This window comes from Hemicordylus capensis, chromosome 6, assembly GCF_027244095.1.
Source record: "Hemicordylus capensis ecotype Gifberg chromosome 6, rHemCap1.1.pri, whole genome shotgun sequence".
In the NCBI taxonomy this organism is placed as follows: Eukaryota; Metazoa; Chordata; class Lepidosauria; order Squamata; family Cordylidae; genus Hemicordylus; species Hemicordylus capensis.
In genome coordinates, this window is record NC_069662.1 from 97,298,720 (window position 1) to 97,317,873 (window position 19,154).

The 19,154-nt window shown below is 42.3% G+C and overlaps 1 protein-coding gene across 5 annotated transcripts in view; it reads left to right on the forward strand.

Moving 5' to 3' along the window:
• Positions 1-18,869, forward strand: part of MYRIP (myosin VIIA and Rab interacting protein) — a 314,404-nt gene extending 295,535 nt beyond the window's left edge. For all 5 annotated transcript variants that reach the window (XM_053263239.1, XM_053263243.1, XM_053263240.1 and 2 more), the window contains 6 exons: positions 11,046-11,240; positions 13,500-13,661; positions 14,156-14,260; positions 14,581-14,641; positions 15,427-15,545; positions 16,117-18,869. In XM_053263239.1, the coding sequence (XP_053119214.1) occupies positions 11,046-11,240; positions 13,500-13,661; positions 14,156-14,260; positions 14,581-14,641; positions 15,427-15,545; positions 16,117-16,149 (675 nt within the window). In that variant the 3' untranslated portion in view covers positions 16,150-18,869. The remainder of the gene's footprint in view (positions 1-11,045; positions 11,241-13,499; positions 13,662-14,155; positions 14,261-14,580; positions 14,642-15,426; positions 15,546-16,116) is intronic.
• The last annotated feature ends 285 nt before the right edge of the window (positions 18,870-19,154 follow it).

Below are 19,154 nucleotides of genomic sequence, written 5' to 3' on the forward strand. Positions count from 1 at the left end.
AACAGATAAGGGTTGGGTTCTTTAATGTTTTGCTTTCCTGGGGGGAGACAAGCCCAACGGCCAGCAACTCCATTCTCCTCTGGCAAATTGCAGTACATTATTCAAAGGCCGGCCAGAGTAGGGGAGGAGCACAAGGCCCCAGGAGAACAAATCAGGCTGCTGCTGCTGCTTACTGCTGCTGCTGCTCCTGCTGGGAGAGAGCAGGAATAGCAGCAGAAAGTAAAGTTAACCCTTTTTTGACACTGCTGCCGCCAAGGAACTGCCAATCTGGATCCAAATTCACAGGGGGTGCAACTGCATCCTTACACACACACACACACACACACACACACAGATCTGCCCCTGCGTGTGATCATGCAAGAATCAGCAGTACCAGTCTTGCCCTCTTGTGCAGTACAACTGCTGAATGATTTAGAGCCTCACAGCAGCATGTGTGGATCTCTACTGCCCACATTATGCTCTGGAACATGTCAGCCATGCTAATCTGCTTCTGAGGTAGAATCTAAGATGTTGCTTATGCTTCTACACAAGGCATTAACCATTGTTTACTTAATATGCTGCTGGCTACCATCCACAAACTCTTACCCCATGGAAACCTAATGATTTCAGTGGGATGACTCTTAAAAATGCAGCATTAAAACCTGCAGCATCTTTTTAACCTTTCAGTTGGAAGTTAATTAGAACAGACTATTAAAAAACCAACAACCCCCAAACCTCATGAGTAGGAATGAAGCAATGAAGGATTACAGACTAAGGTCATTCACACAATCAAATACTGAGGCTGTTCTCACAAGCAGCCTAGCCCAGGCTAGGGCAGCCTAGCCTGGGTGATATGTGTGGATATCGGCGCTCACGCCCAATCTAACCCCACTCCTAAACCCAGCTCTAAACTGAGGTTAAGGGAGCAAGTGCTCCCTTAACCTAGCTGCCGGGCTCATGTGTCTCCTCGGACTCCACAGAGCCTAAGAGACGGGCACCTAGAGTGCCCATCTGACAGGGGAATCTCCCAAGGCACCACACAATACCTTGTGGTATATCTGGAGGCCAGGAAAACAAGTCCTGGTCTCTGTTGATCTGTGCTGCCCGGAGCAGGGTGGATAGTGATCCACACTGCTCCTGGCAGAGTGTGTCATGTGGTCACACGACTTGCACACTGAAGGGACAAATTTCAATTGTCTGGGGGAAGGTAGGTGGAAACCTGCCTTCCTCCCTGCCTGCCCAGCCGTGCAGTTGTGTGAATCGCCCCACTGTGTTCTACCTGGGTTTGCGGGCTGTGTGTGCTCCCAATTTTCAGTTATGTGGAAGCAAGGTAGGAAGAAAATCTGGGTAGAAGTGGTTGTGTGGAAGCAAAGTCGGAGGAAAACTACCCACGTTTGCCTCTTACCTTGCTTCCACACAATCACTTTTACCCAGGTGTTCCTCTTAGCTTGCTTCCACACAGCTGAAAATTGGGAGAACACACAGCTCCCAAACCCAGGTAGATCACAGTTTTTGACTGTGTGAATGACTTCACTGTCAAACTATTGTAGTTATGCTACATCTCTCTATTTGTCTTCCTACAGACCGTAGAGGATTAATGGCAGGTCATTAAGGCTATAGCAGAAGTCAGCAAATACACATTCTTGGGCCAAAGAGACAAAAGGAAAACATTAGTAGTTTCTACTAATTGAGACTTCACCTCTACTAATTTCTACTAGTTTCTACTAATTGAGACTTCACCTCTACTAATGAGACTTACTGCCAGGGTGCATTGGGAGGAATGCAAGTGGGGCCTTGGCCTCCCTCCTTGCTCCTTCCTTCCCAGAGCAGCCCTCCTGCATAACTGGTTGCCATTCACACTTGTCCTCATTTGATCTGGTAGAGCTGATAGGGAGTTCTGCTAGTATTTTGAAGTTCAGTTGTGATTAGCTCTTCTGAAGTTCGGTTGTGTTTAGCTCTAGACTGCCTAAAAGTCTGTCATTTCCCTGTTAATCACTTTGCTGAGAATCAGAACAGATGTGACAGCTGTCTTTTAGAATAACCTGCAGGTGACTTGCTGATGAGCTCTTCCTTCAGCAGTAAGAAAAGTGAGTATGTTTTTATCCATACCAGTTGTCCACCAACTGATCTGACCTTTCCCTACACATCCTCACGAATATTAGGGAATGCATATTGCACCCATATATTTCAACTGCACTTGTCAAAGGTTATTCTGATGGCTAGACCTGCTTTTTATATCCTAATAAAACGGGCTGCCCTCCTGATCCAGCGTTCTCTCTGTTGGGAATTCTCTCTCGTAAGAGAATCCCTTTCTCATTATAGCAGAGTGCACAGCGGCACAACACAGCGGAATTTAGTTTGGCATGTGTGTATGCTGAGAGTAAAGTAACTTGGAGCCAGTTCATAGTTTCAAATCAATATATATGGCATTTATTAAAGAACTCCATTCTAGATAGGAAAGTGAGGAGTTAGGATCTCTAATCTAGCTAGCTAGCTGGATGCAGATGGATTCTGCATCTCTGCACACATGGTGCAGGGAGAGGAGCTTGCATGTTGCAAGGCAGAAGGAACAGGAAGAGAAGGGGGAGAGGAAGTGCAAAGCAGGAAGGAAGGAAGTTAGTCCCTGAGAGTAGCAATCTACATTCCAAAGGGATAGTGTCAGAGCAGTAGAGAAGGGATGACCAATGTCTTGACCCTCTAGCCCTCTGACTCACTAGTCTGTCCTCTGCTGTCATTGAGACAAGAGACAGCGCAAAGTCCTTTACTTCCAACACTCTCACTTCACCTTCACAACATACAGGTGGACCATTATCCATGGGGGTTTCGTTCCCACCAAAACTGTGAATAACGAGACAGTGAGTTTGTGTGAATGGAGGGGGTTAGGTTCCGGAGCCTGGGAAAATGTCCAAAAAAATTACACACAGAGAGAGAGGAAAAAGAAATGAGGATGGAGCACAGCACTGTACCTTGGCCACCTCAGCTCTCCCACTCTATAAGTGCTCCAGCAGTGGCCTCCAGCTCCTCCAGTAATGTGTAATCATGACATTTCCCCTCCCCACAATTGAAGTCCAACACTTAGGAGCAGCAACCCCTGGCCTGACTGGTTGGTAGGCTGGCCAAAAAGGCAGCACAGAGTTGGTTTCAGTTCAAGTCAACACACACAGGGGAGTTCCTTCACTCCACTGCTGGAGTTAGCAGCACTTCAGTTTCTGGCCTGGGTTGGGGGGGCATATATAAGGAAGCCCTGGCCAGTCAGTAATGATGGCCAGCTCCGTGAGGAAGACCTTCCTCATGCTGTCCCTGCCCTGCCTCCAGCGGTCCCCTGGTCTGCGGGGATGTTGCGTTCTCGCCGACCACCCACTGTGGGGAGAGAGGCCAGTGCTTGAGGAGCACATGAGTGGCGGCGCTGCTGCTAGGAGAGAAGCCAGCACTCGAGAAGTGAGTGAGGTGCATCTGGCAATCAGCTCTCCAGTGACCCCCCTCTACAGGGGATGTCGAGTTCACACCACCCTGGCAGTGGAAACGGCCAACACTGACTGAGAATAAACCCCTGTTGTGGGGAGAGAGGCCAGCACTGGGTGTCATGTCCATGGAGAGAAAGGCCAGTGTGCCTTTTCTTTCTCCGCTCTTCCTCTCCACCAAGAACTGTGGGTATGTGAACCCCTTAACTGTGGTTAATGAGGCTTTTTGCTGGCCAGTGGCTGTAATAGAATTGATAAAATTGATTATGGTTAATGAGGCTCGTCTTCTATTTTTCAATTGCGGATATGCGAAACTGCAGATAATAGAACCATGGATAATAAGATCCTCCTGTAATTAAAATCAATGGATGCTGAAAATCAGTTTTCATGGCTACAGTACAGTATTCAAAATCAATTTTCAATGGATACTTGAGATCAAGTTTCAATGGATACAGTATTTAAAATAGATTTTCAATGGATACTGTTGTATTTTATCTAGTATTTTTAATGTTTTGTTGTTTATAAGTTTGTCCTAGTGAGGATCCTGTAGAGAGTGTGGGGGAGGGGTGGAGTCAGAAAGGGAAAGCGCAGGAAAGGAGAAGGAGAAAATGGAGTTGTTTCTGAATAAATATAAGATTATTTTGTGTTTGTGCAAGAAGCAACTATAAAACAGATACTTAAAATCAATTTTTGTGGGTACCGTACTATACAGTATAATTGAATTTTAATGGATAATTACATTTTAATTGCTATTTAAATTAACTGCAGTTATGCAGTATGGTACAATCAATTGTCCCATACAGTCAGATTGTACAGTATGGTACAATCAATTACCAAGATTAAAAGTAAAAAAATTATTTGAATTTTTAAATTAAAAAATAAAATTTCATTAAAATTAAAATTAAATTGATTAAAGTTATAATTAGCTTCTTACCAGAGCTGCACAGTGCTGCAAGAGATTCCTCAAAAAAACTGCACAGCAATGGCTGACGAAAGTCTCCAAAGGGCTCCCACAGGCTTGAGAAGGCTCCACAGCAACACAAACACACACAGAGGCTCCAAAAGCTCAAGAGGAATGTCTCAAAAAGGCTCTCAGTGGCTCCCTGAGGACACCAAAGGCTACCCAAGGTTGGCCAAAGCTCTGGAAATAGTGTTTTAAAAGTGGAACACACACACACAAAATACACACAAAAAGCTCTCACTACTCACAGAGCATGTGCAGGAAGGAGCACAACCATAAATGGGAGGATCCGTGCACAGCAAACCATGGATACGTGGGGCACTCTAACACAAATATTGAGGTCGGGTGCATATTATAACTGGCCCTGTCCACCCCCAGCACAGTACCTCCAGTGACTGTTGCTGGTGTCTATCTTGTGTTTCTTTTTGGTTTATGAGCCCTTTGGGGACAGGGATCCATCTTATTTATTTATTATTTCTCTGTGTAAACCACCCTGAGCCATTTTTGGAAGGGCGGTATAGAAATTGAATGAATGAATAAATAAATAAATAAATATTTTCCGGCCGCGGATATGTGGAACCATGAATAGTGGAACCGTGAATAACAGGGTCCACTTGTACTGGTATTTCCTTTCCTTGCTCAGGGTGATTGAAATGATATACTGGATTGTCAAGGCACAGAGATTGGCCATTCTTTAAAATAGTGATTCAGAAATGTTCCAGTACAGAGGTCAGTTATTAAACACACCATGGGTCTGTACATATGTTAATTTTTGTGTTGCATATCTTCTTTCTCTTTTTCTTACCCCATTCTTTCTCTTATGTTCTGTATGTTATGTTCTACCTTTCATTTCCATTGTTTCTGCAATTTCTGCTAGAGCAGATTTGTAACATTAGATTATAAATCATCTGGATAACTCTATGCTATAATACTGATGTATACTAATATAATCTTTATACAGTTGTCCCTTGCCAACCGCTAGGGTTCCGTTCTGGGACAACCTTGCAGTTGGCGAATTCACGATTGGGGTGAAACTCCAATGAATGGGAAACAGGTGGTTAGGGGATTCGCAACTGAAAAAAAACCCCTCTGACTCCCCAAAATTGCCTCCTGACAGGGGGAAGGGAAAATTAAATCAGTATTTCTTACTTTTACAGCAGGGGCGGTGGTGCAGAGCGGGCAGCAGCGGCAAGAGCTCTGCCCGCCTCCGAAGCGGTCAGGTGCTAGAGGTCGGGTGCTGAAGGAGGGTGCTGGAGGCGGCAGGAGGTTGGGCACTGGAGGTGGTGAAAGAGCTCATTACACAGGGCCAGCTTCCTCCCAAATGCTTCAGATCGGGTCGATTTCTCACATGTGCCCAGTCTGTAGCATTTGAGAATAAGGAGCTCTTTCGCCGCCTCCAGTGCCCGACCATTTGGGAGGTGGAGAGAGTGCTCACTGCCGTCCCCACTGCGCTGCTGCTGAACAGTGGCAGTAGTAAAAGTAAGAAAAACAGATCCCCTAACCCCCCAAAATTGCCCCCAAACCCCTGAAAATCATCCCATGACCCCCCAAAAAGATCCCCTGACCCCAGAAATTACCCCTGCCTTGACCCCAGAAATTACCCCCAACCCCTCCCCACAACCACCAATCTTTAAAAAAACCCAAAACTTCTCCAAACTGTGAATACTTGGGTTGCGGTTTGCAAGGGTGGTCACAATTTCCCAGTTGTGGATATTCAAATCCACAAGTGGGAAACCCGCGATAGGCGAGGGACTGTACTAATGTGATTCTCTTTGAATATCTTTGTTCTGTCTGTCTATCTATCTATCTATCTATCTATCTATCTATCTATCTATCTATCTATCTAATAAAGAATTAGAAGAAATAATGTATCTTATGCACCCAGTGATTTTGTTGTTGTTCTTATGGTATATCACTAGTGGCGTTAACTGGAAACAATGGTTGGGTCCACTGTAATGCATAGGAAACACATTTTCATGTGAGGCATGGATGTAACAGTATGGGTAAGGGAATAACAGCATCCACACAGCCGGTTGCCACAGTGTTATTACTACTCTTGCTCAGAGGTGTGTCAGTTATCATGTCTGTGATTATGCTTTTGCTCAGGTTGGGGGAATTAGCTCCAAGACCAAATTCACAAGTGTGAAATACCATAGAATCACAGTCTGGACACAGGCAGATATCAGTGTACTCCTAGAGAAGCAGCAGACTCAGAGATTAGGCTTGTGAAACCTACAGTTGATAACATCTCAAAGTGCCTTGAATAGCTTGAGCCTCCTTCTGGCCTTGAACGCTCTCTAGTGCATAATCACTGTATTTGTCCATCATAACTTGGGCTTCCTCTACAACACAAGCTCAGTGGGAGAGCCTCCTACCTCTAGTAGGTAGTCTAGTAGTCTAGACTCTAGTAGTCCCTACCTCTAGTAGTAGACCTCTACCTCTAGAAGTTTTCACTGATCAAGCTCCTGCTACACATGGCTATCTGACCATATTCAAACCAGGTTTTTCTCTTCTTCTAAGGCATCAGATAGTTCAGTTGCAAGCCTCTGGTTACCAATATGGACAAAGAAATGGGGAGTGGTGCAGAGCAGGCTGTCTGCTAACAAATGCCTTGGATGATCATTCATGGGGTATCCGTGGTAGTAACATTTTGCCTACGTCAGGCAGTGTTACAATTCCAGTGGCTTGTACACCTGGAAGTATTTATACAGCTTATAAAATAAGACTGTCACTAGTGCTATTCCCTTGTAACTGGTGATATTTGGCCATGCATATGAACACTAAATGTTTCACATAAATTTGCTACCTCTTTTTGAAGGATTGTAGCAAGTCATAAAGATCTAGGACTTAAGAAATAGTTCCCAAGTGGTTGCTGGCTTATGAAAAAGAAAACACAGCTCAGGGCACACTCCTTTGAAGACTGAAACATTTGTCAATATGGGAATACTTTGAAGAAAATGGAGCCTTTCAGTATAGTTTTTGGTTTTTAATTAAAAGAATAATAAGGAGACTGGTGAAGGGGCAGGGAGGCCCTCCACAATAACATTGATCTCCTTCTCCTCCTCTAATATTATTGATCTTTTCCAAACTAATTGGCACTTGCAAAAGTAAATGCAAAGCTTGGAAAAATCATGAGTGCTGCCACAGCTCCTTTCTGACTGAAGTGCTACATCTCCTGGTCTGCAAAGAGAAAATGCATCTTAATTGTCACTGTTGTGCTTGTCTGACAGGCTGAAGACCCTCTGGCCTCTGCTTTTGCTCTCTTTCTCTTTCATCACAGCACTTCGACATTTTATTCATAATTCAGCAGTGTTGTGTGTTCGAAGATTAATGCATGAAGGCACTCAAAGATGGGGTTGCCAGTGCTGACTGAAGTGATGCCTGGAGACTTTCCCCCCAGTTTCCCCCACCCTTGATATTTTTCATAATATCAAGCCATTAAAATCTCCAGGATATCTAAACTCCAGGCCAGTCCTGGGTGGTGGGGTGTCGGTGACCCTATTCAAAGAGGATTTATTCAGTAAAATTCTCATAGAAAAATTGGTATATATGTGAAGCATATGAACATATGAACCTGCCATAAATTTGAATCAGACCACTGGCCACATTTGCTTAGTACTGTCTATTCTGAAAGGCAGAGTTTGCATGTGGAGGTCAATCCTACTTGATTTTAGCTGAAGATATTAGGAATTGCAGTTGGGACCTTCTGTGTGCAAAACCTGTGCTGTACCAATGAACTATGTCTGTTTCTCAGCTATCTAATGGAGAGCCCTCTGCTTCTTCTCCAGACAGGACTGAACCCACAATCAGTGTGTGTCTTGGACAGGCCCAAAGCAAGTAAAACAGCCTTTTCCCGGTGATTGAGCCATGTGGCAAAGTTCTCTCTACAGAGCTTATAGATGGATCAGTAACAAGCTTGGCCCTCTTTCTAAAAGCAAAGAACAAGAAACTCAGAAAGGTTTTTTATGCACACATTCTCCCCCTTTTTGCATCCCAAGAAGAATAGCCACCACCTCCTCCCAAAGAGGCTCAAAATACATTGGGATCTGATTTTGTGGTATATGAATAAACTGGCCGTGCAAATGTTTGCTTCTTATTTTTCTTTTGGTTTTCCACCCTGTTCTGCATAAAATATCCGGCTCCATGTAAAAAGAAAAATGATATGCCAAGGCTGTTGAAGATTGGGAGAACAAAATGTGTGAACATGGCTTTACAAACGTGATGTGTGTCAGTAAATTATGAAGTTCTTGCATGTGGATCAAGAGTATGGGAACATATTCAACTGGCCCAATACCTGTTACAGGATGTGCTCTGCATGTGGTGTTCTGTATCGACTGGGCTAATGATGTGGGGGGATGAAATTGCTACTCCCTTGTAACAGGAAGGTAATTAGTGAGAGCAAAGATCGCCATGGCTTCTGGCCCCTGTAAGGGTAGCAAACAATTGAAAATGGTCTGCCGGTGGATATAGTGGCTTTCCACAAGATCGCAGGATGTTGCCAGCCAACTCTGTTGACAATCACTGATCATCAGTCCCTGTTGACAATCCCTAATACTGGGAGAGGAGGGAGGAGAGTGAAGCAAAATAGACACCCCCTCCCCCTCTGCACCTCTCGTCTACACAGTGTGCTGTTGCCTCAGAGATGCTGGAGGCTCCCTGTGGACCCATAGCCCTTCTTCTGCCAGCCTACTCTTGTGCAGTGAGTCAGTTAATAACTCCAAAACACTCTTTTCTGCAGCTAAAATCTTTGTCTTTCCTTGACTTCCATTTCTTGGAGTACCAGTGAAGCAGCAGTGATGCCTGCTGGAGTGATTGGGGTGGGAAGGAAATTGGATGAATTTGACCAAATGCAGCTTAGAGCCCACTTGAAGGCCTATTTTGTGGTGTAGATAGCAACAAAGGTTCCCTATTTCTCCAATATTTTATCTCTGCAGTGCTGTCCTTCAGACCTTTTTCCAGCTGCTAAGAGGCCTATGACAAGCTGGCTTATGTTCTTAACATAATTGATTTTATTGGCTTGCTGTAATATGCTTGCATTGCAGACAAAATCGCTCCTTTCTAAGTCTTGGGTCCACAGCCTCTGCTAGTCACATTTGTACAAAGCCTTTGTCCATCCTTTTTGATTGTTGCTAGCCAGAGAGAGGTAGCCAGATGGGTTCAGGATGATAAATGTATCTCTTTGGGAAAGGGTAATTCCAGCTCCCTTGAAGGAAATAATTGTTAACAAGCATCTCTTCTAGACCCCTTAGACCTAAATAATTACCAGCTAGTCTCTAGTATAAAATTCTTTGACAAGTGATGGTGATATTGCTTCATGGACTCCTGGATGATACTGATTATCTTGAGCCATACCTGTCTAGCTTCAAGTCTAGTTTCAGTGTTATCATGCTTGCTCACACATGTGTATGCCACTCACTTGTGTACTTACGCTTTGGGATCAAAATGGGAAATTACTTGAAATCAAACTTGCAAGCATGAATAATAAATGATAGGAGTCCAGACAAAGGCAAGACAATGTTAGATGCCCCAGAGAAGCCAGACTCAGAGGCATGGGTTTTGAAAGCAAAGAAATCAACTTTATTTTGCTATAAGGCAGAAGTACAATGTAAAAAAATGGTATTTGGCAACCTTAGTACAATCTCAGTTGCACAGGGAGTGAAGATCTCTCCCGGGGAAAGAGATACAAAGGGGAAGAGGGTGGAGATTTGAATAGTCTTTTTTGTTCGAGTGTGGTCAGAATAGTCTGGTTGTTTTGTTTGGATGTTTGAAAGAAAAGGGTGGGGGAGAACAACTGTATACCTGTCCTGACTGTTGTGTTATTGTGAGCTACCCAGAGAATAATTTGTTATGAAGTGGCTAATGAATAAAAATGATGATGATGATGATGATGATGATGATGATGATGATGATGATGGATTATTTGTCTGGTTTCTTTATGATATCAAAAATGCAGAAGTCCATGAGAGGCTTCAGGGGGGGCCTCAGGTTCAAGTCTATTTGGTGGTCAATAAGGATTGACCGAATGGAGCATTGTGCTGGGTGAGATCCAGGAAGCTGAGTGACTGCTAGTCTTTCACATCTAGGGAACACACACAAGTGGTCTGAAGATGAAAATATTTATAGGGTTTTCTCTTTAGGGGTACCTGCAAAAGTTGGAAGTACAAAGCACAGAACCTGAAGGAGATGTGTGAGAGGGATGCTCATTATTCAGATGGGGTGCCAGAAAAGGGTTCTATTATGCCAAACCTACATGCATCGAGGGTGAAATAAACTGAATTTCAATCTCAGTCCAGATAAGATGGAGCTGTTGATGAGGTCCAATGCATCAGGGAATTGATGAATCCCTGTTAAGATGTAGTCACACTCTCCCAATGAATCAGGTGTACCTTTTGACCTGCTCTAGGAACTTCAAGGTAGCACTTTATCAACTGAAGTTGGTTCACTAATTGCAGTTGCTCCTAAAAAAAGGATGGTCTGGTTAATGTGATGCATACTTTGATAACTTCCAGCCTGGATGAGTGTAACATGGCCTACATGGGGCTGCCCTTAAAGACATGAAACTCCAGAATGTGACAGTGTACTTGTGAAGATTGGGATCATGTGTCTCTTCCTTCTAACGTGAAACTCCTTACTCTTCTGAACAGAAATATTCCGCTGTGTCTCTCTGCAACATATCTACTGAGGTCCTAAAAGTCATCAATGCCACAGAGGAACTCATAGCAGAATCCACAGGACTGTGTGATTTCTCAGCAGATGCTTCTGAAAGAGGGAAAGGGGAATTTCCTTTAGGTACAGACCCTATCAGACTTGATGAGCAACTCACAACCCTGGAAGAAAATGTAAGAGTGGCAGCAACTAACTATCCCTGTATATATGCATGCTGTAGAAAGCCCTGCCTTCTCAGGATGTTGAGCTCATTTGGAGAGAACACCAATTGGTTTTAAATTACAGCTATGTATTATTCAAAGACATACAAAATTATTTGGAATCTCAAATGTCTGTATTAATATCAAAGTCAGGATTTGGGCAATCTTTTAGAATACTTGTTGTACTCAAAGAGAGATGCATGAAGTGTTAAATTGCAGAGCAGAACACAGAACACTTAGATTTGGAAAAAAACCAAAAACTTTAAAATGCACATGCTTTTAATTGGCTGAATACTCTGTGGTGACAGACCTCTGAGAGAGAAGGTATTAGAAACAAAAGAAAGCAGGTTTTCATTAATGTCCCAGAACCCACCGAAGCTTGTTGGTTACTAATTCAGAACATCCATCTTTTATTCATCTTGTTGTGCATTAAGCTCTTCTGGTGAAAAGTAATGTAAAAATCACTTGTTGGGAGCAACATGTTTTGCTTTGAAGCTCAGACTTGTTGCTTAGAGGATGTTCTCATAGTCATGGGCACTGATTCACCAGATGGGCTTGAATCCAAAGATCTCACTGTATGATGGAAATCACTTCTGCTCACATGGAGAAAAGGTCACAATTTTTAAAAACCCACCCCATTATATCCTGTGTCTCTCACCTGCCCCTATCCCGAAGCACATGGGGCTGCACTACAGTCATGGAAGAAATGGTCAACCTCCCCTCTGCACGAACAAATGTGTTTCTCAGGCTTGAGATCTTTTGATCTCAGCCATCTATCCCAAGCTCTGGCATCTCAAGTATAAACTGGTGTGCTTATGCACTTGTCTTCATCTCTGTATATCTCACTTGCAATGTCTGTGTCACATTTTTAATTGTATGGCTATAATTTCATCCTTCCCTCACTTCCTTCAACACAAACACATACCCCTTCTTCTCACTACCACTCTCCTCCACCTCCACCCAATCTCATTGCCATCTTACACTCTGTGAGTAGCCTTTTTTTTAATACAATGTTCCTGCCCCCTTTCCTCTTCTCTCCTGTCATCCCTACACACATGGCCTGCCACCTACAATGTTCTGCATTGTATAGGCATTGTGAGGGAGAAAGTGCCCTCAAGAGGAGTTGTGAGCAACTCAGAAGTTTTGGGGGTTTTTTTAAAAAAAGCATTTAAACAACAAATATTTCAGAGAGGAGTCTGAGATCCTAATTTGAACAAAAATTTCACGGATGAAAATGAACCTTGCAGGATAGTCAAAAATTGTCATTAACCATGCTGGTTCATAAGAAAACAAATCCAAAATCCGTAGCGCCCTTTCTCACAATCCGTGAGAAGGGCTTGAGGGCAGGCTGCAGAAGGAGGGTTAAACTTACCTTCCCCTCAGATGATCAATTCACCATTGCTGGGTGCGCTCACCATGAGGCCAGATAAATCCCCGCTGGCCCAGGCAGCAGGGAGGGCTGGGGGCCGGGACGAGTCATCCTGGTGCCCATAATGCACCCTGTGTGTGCATCGTGGGGATCCCCCTCCCCAAGCTCTCCGCAGTCTGTCAGCCATGGCTGCAAGCAGCCTCAGCTGACACACGATCGGAAAAACGAGGTTAGCACTCACTCTCCTAACCTTGTTTCAAAAGGAGGCACGGTAAGCAGGTTTGCTGCCATGGTGCCGCCTCGATCAGTCCGATTCTGGTGGTTCTTCACACGCACATGCAGAACTAGGCTGGGCTCCCTTAGCCCGGTTTTACACGTGCATGTGAATAGTCTCCTAGTCTGGTTATTAGGTCCAGCCAAAATGACACAGAAGCTATTCTCACGATCCGTGGAAAGCAGGCTAAGGGTGCTTAGCCCGCTTCCCACTGTTTGTGAGACTCACCGGGCTCGACTGCGTAGGGCTCACTGGGCTCGGTGAGTAGCAAGCTTTGAGTTCTGCAGAACTCGTCATCATGCTGGATGTTAATCCAGCCCTGGGTTGGGGAGAGGAGAAATTTGGGCATCGTGTAGGAGCTCAGTAGTCAACGGTTTCTAAGTCTTAAGATGGAGGGCAAGGGGAATTACACAGACTTAAATTTGATTATCCTCACCGGGTGCCTGAGCCTGTTTTCAGGATGCATTCGGGGCTACTGGGACAAAGAAAATTAATTGTTGTTCCCCCATGTTTGGGGTGTGGGGAACACCAGCACTTCTGCCTCAAGCACTAACTGACAGTTTGGCTGTTGGTATTTGTACTCCTTAAGGTGTACCTGACAGCTGGCAGTGTGTATGGCTTGGAGAGTCAGCTGAATGAGCTTGAAGATGCAGCCCGCAGAATTAACAGCATTACTGCAGAATCTGACCTGGCTGACCTGGAGGACCAAGTAGCCACAGCATCAGCACAAGTTCACCATGCAGAACTTCAGGTGAAGTCAACTACTCTCTTAGTACCTATTCTGCAAGACAATTTAAGATTCCTTCCTTGTACTTAACCCCCATGATGTGTATTACTTGCTTATTTTTATAGGTATAACAGAGATGCATAATAAAAGTATATTTTACCCCAAAGGGCACAGGCATGTCCAGAGCAGTCTTCCCTCTAACAGGGATTCTCAGATGTTGTTCACTACAACTCCCAGCATCCCCAGGTGCAATGGCCTTTAGCTGGGGGTTATGGGAGTTGTAGTCCACAACATATGGGAATTCCTGTTAGAGAATAGTCCACAGACTAGTCCAGAGTGAACAGGAATTTGAATTTTAAACATTTAGGTGTTATTTCTTTTTACATATTTTTGATTGTCATAGGTGTAGATGTGGTGGAAGATGTGCAGGTCAGCTCACCTAAGCAACTTTTAAAATTCTCATTCACACCCCTACCTCTCCCTTCTTGTTGGCTCATAAATGTATGGTTTGTTTTAAGATTTCAGATATTGAGAGCAGAATTTCAGCACTTACAGTGGCAGGCTTGAATGTGGCTCCATGCGGTCACCTGACAAGAAAGCGTGATCAAAAGGAGACAAACCAGGTGAGAAAAAGCAACAGCTAGCCATTCAAATCCAGCATGGGAGACTTTTGTTTGGAAGCCAGTTTACTCATGCATAACCAGTGCTGATGCAAATGACCATCCAAATGTACATCCACATCAGAATGCGCATCAAGCTGCCATTGAGCTACCAGATGTGTCTGGTGATGCAAAGGAGAAGAACACACCCATTCAGGCCACTAGTTGTTGCGGTTTACTAGTTGCATGTAACTAGAGTTGGACTGGGGTCAGAATCAATTAAAAAAACACCACCTTATACTAACATTTACTAATAATTTGTGGGATTTTTTTTTCTCCCATAGATGCACACGATAGACACATCTAGACAACAGAGACGAAAGCTTCCTGCTCCACCAGTGACAGGTGATGAAAAGCAAGGGAAAATACATTATGCTCATATTTATTCTGTAAATGTTGTTAAACTGTAATAGGTAATATGATTAAATTAGAGACAAGAAAATTTATTGGATATGTCGAATCTGGAAATGTTGATGCCAGATTAAACAGAAGCAGAAATTATCAGCAGTAACAATTTTTACATTAGAAAGTATTTTACAGATAATTCTGCAAGAGATACAAGAGGATTCTCCCCCACATTTTCTTCAGCATTTCCAAGTTTTCTGGATTTGGAGGGTGTTCAGGGCAGGAATAGAAAAAACTCCTGACTTTTCCAAATATTTCCAGGGCCTTCACTTCTTTAGCGCTAACTAAAATTGGGATTAACTACTTTTCTTCCCTGTACTTTGCAGTTTGTTCTGGATATTCTATAATCTGTACTGGTTGTTTTTAGCTGCAGTGGTATAAGCAGTAACCTGCGTAACTGGTACAATTGCAGTCAAAGATCACCCTCTCATTGGCATGCAAGTCAGAGATGTCGACTGGCTTGAAAATGATGCTAAGGCTAAAACTTACTACCTCATAGGGGAAGATGAAACATTACCCAACTTTCACTTGGATACACTTTCAAACAAGAGACTATCCATGTGATAATGGCGGTGGTGCAGTCTCATGATCATAAGATATACTGCATCAGCGAGTAAACATTTCAATGTGCCCTTGATTTCTGTAGAAATTATGCATTATGCTTTTTCTATTGTTCATTTTGGTTCATGTTATCATTATGAAAACTGCTGTTAAATCTTTTTTAGGTGAAAACATGGATGCTTCTCCAGTTACACCTGTTAAAACATTTAACAGGAATTTCATACTCCAAGGATCTCTGACACAAAGAACTAGAGAGAGAAAAAGTACTGCCAAGGATTTGATGGTAAGAACTCAGCAGAAACCTTCCACCCCAAATCTTAAGAGGAGAGAAACAATAAGATTCCAATGGAACCAACAATATGAAAGATGCAAGGAGGCTGGAACAATTTTTTAAATCTTTTTCAAATTATTCAGATTCCTTTGTGCAAAAGTTGAATTCCAAAATTCAAACATCAATAAAATATGCTGAATCAGGTGACAAGTTTGAGACTTTAATTATGTGAGTGGCAAAGTTCAAATTGGTGACACAATTTTTTATGCCAGAAGTTTTGTGGCTCATCATGTAAATGGCTACAAAAACAAAAATTCATGATCTGAGCTTCCAAATTAAATTTCATCAGATTTTAAATCTGAGTACAATTTTATTTCAACTCTGGGAAAGAGAAGAGCCTAAAAGGTCAAGAGACCTACAGGATAATCCTGTTGTCATTGTGAATTTCAGTGCATTTAGCTAGTAAATAATCTGGCTTATAATAGCAAAACAGAGAGGGTTGCCTTTAAGAAGTTTTGCAATCTTTATATTATTTTACTCTTTAAAATGAATATTTCTTTAACTCAATCTGTTTCTATTTTAGGAACCAACTATAGGGTCTGCGGTAATGTACTAGAATTACAGAATTCTACTGCCAATAACACACTGCCTAAGGCTGCACACTAGAGTGCCTTTATATAACAGCCATTGTATACATCCAATAAAAAATGGACCCTCAAGAACCCACAATGCCTCAATAATAGGGCTTTGTTTGGATACCTCACTGAGAAAGCTGTACAAGTCTTCAGCATTGTGGTCTGCTGTTGGAAACTCTGCCTTAAAGTTCGCATGAAACTCCAGGAAGGACATTGAGTTTCATATAAGCAAGGCTCCACATTTTAAGATGCACTTTTCCTCACATTGTCAATTGTACTAAAGTATGTTGTCTTTCAAATACAGTATGTTTTTGTATTCTTAAATCATTCATTAACTGTCACTCTGTAGCTCATGTGAAGGTCAAGGAAAAACTCAAATCATCCAGCCACATGTGATCCACATATGCTGGGCGCTTACATACTCATATTATGTCTTGTTGAGCAATAAGAAGAATATCAGGAGTAGCTATTATTCCTGAAGCAAGTTGTGTAGAGGGATGGCCAGAGAAGAGAATTATTGTATGGCTCTGACCTGGTTGAAGGAGTGATTTTTCCATTTGAATTCCACCATGACATACTCTGCTAGGTGCCGTATGAGTGTCATAAGGTCTTAGGTCTTATATCTAAGAGGATATGTTGGCTGGTTAGACTTTAACCTAGATGAATCTCAAATCCCTTCCATTATTTAACAGCAAACCCAATTAGATGCCCAGATGAATTCCCAGCTGAAATAAATTATAGCCTTTCCATTGCTAGAATTGACATGGGACTCTACGGCTTAGAAGTCTAGCCCAGTAGGCAACATTCAAATTATTATATATACTTGCTCCATCTCTGAATCCACTGATAACGAAATCTTAAGTTACAGTGGTGGGCTAACTACAAAGTATACACAACTCACCTTGCTTACAGGAGTGACTTTTTAGAAGTGCATATATGCCATTTAAAGACCAGATTTTGATAGTAATTTTTACCAGAAGTTAATGTCGGGTCCTGTGCTCCCACCAGAGTGGGCAGAAGAGACTTGGGGGCTCATAGTCCACAGTCCTGATTTCAGGGAATGGGTGCTTTGTTCAGTGCTTTTGATCCTAGATGAGTGAGATCCTTCACTCTGTACAGGTCACTGTCCGGTCCATGTGGCTGGCAAAGTCCAGAATAACTTGGTGGCTTATCAATTGACTTGGCTGAGCATGTGAGCATAAAATACAGACAGCAATACTGAGCACGTTGGGACTTATCTGAACAGCAAAGTTATGTTTCGATGCAGCAAACTCTACAGTAGTCAGGGCTGAGTCCCGAGAACGATCAAAAGAAAGCAGATTCGAAGTTCAAAATTTGTCTAAATGCAACCAAAGGAATAAGCTCCCTTTATTTCTGTGCAAACTGAGTTAAAGACTCAGATGCTGAACAAAGGTTCGTCATGCTGCATAGATGCTTGTGCCCTTGTGCTCTGTTATAGCACATTCTTATACAACTAATGTGGCCAGGTTCAATGCTGACCCCTGCTAGCTCATTAGAACCTCCAGTTCACCCATCGCATGAATTAAAAGAGTAAAAAAACCCCTCACACTTTCACTACTCTTTAATTATAAGAATGAGAGGGCGGTTAAAAAGAGGCAAGTGGTTTTGAGTAAGTACCTGCAGTGTTAGTTTCATTTAATTCTATTGGATTTGTGTATTGCCATGCTCTTATCTCAAATTCCTATGGACATGTGCTCACATTTCTCTTTGACTGCAGCCAAAATGATGCCTTCACATACGTGCATGAAATCCTTACTGTCTTTTATAGACTTGGCTAATATGCTGGCAGAATTTTGTCTGCAGTGTATAAAAATCCATATAATATACCATCTAGTGAAGGCTTTTGAACAAAATTAGTGGTCTAATACAAACAACTGTAATTACTCAGTTTCCATTCACATGACTCTTTCTGAGCTTGTCCAATACATTCCCAGATTCTTGTTTCTGCAGGTCTGCGTGTTAATGAAATGTCAGTCATGATGGCTGGTCTACATAGTTGTCCAATGATACTATTAGCTAATACTGTGTATGTAATATTGAATCAGACATGACTAATTTTAATAGATAACTCTTTGGCTTTTGTTCTGTTGGTGTGATATAAAACAAAACTGAGTTTGGAATAGAATGTTTTTCCATAAGAGGCATGAAAAGCAACTACAGCTGTGTTCAAATGTTAAACTATTCAGTCTTCTTTGACAAAAACGTGTACTGTGTAGGCATTGCAAAAAAAAAGAAAAAAGAAAAAAAAACCAGGAAAAAAAGAAAAAGAAAAAAAAGAAACTCCCTCCTGTTGTATGGCATTTCAATTTTTACTAAAGTTTACTTGTGCCAAATGTGCAAAGATTTAATTTACTGTTTTAAAGAAAATCATAAACAATGTATATGTTATAGCACACAAAGAATTATTTTGTCATCAAGTGATTTCAATCCTTAGTGTTAATATTTATATTTAGATTAATTTTTTTATAAATGAAAAATATTTTAATGGTTAAAACAAATGAAGACAATAGAACGAGCTGTTTGATTCAGTCTGAGTGGAACTTAATGCTTGCCTTGTTGTTGTTATTTGCATTCTTGCCAGGAATTATTGTCAAGAGAAATGATATAAGAGTAAAACAAATGATTTATGGAAAAAATGGCTTTTGGGGACCTTGATTGATAAAGAAAACATATAATAGAATGCTTGGATTTATGAAACTTGGCTGAAGAGTTGTAGAAAATGCACTGTTACAATGCAGTATGCTCACTAGCTGTAGATGAATCCTCTGCACACACATTCCCCATATCATATTGTGAAGGACTGCATGAACCAGAAAATACTTCCAGGGAGCTTTACACACATGGCTTTTAGCTCGCATCCCCTCCAGAATAGAAGGTGTGAGTCCACATATTGGCTAGATTGACCCCCGAAGTCCCTGCGAGCTATCAGGGACCAGTACACACTGAATTCTGCTTCCCCCTGAAT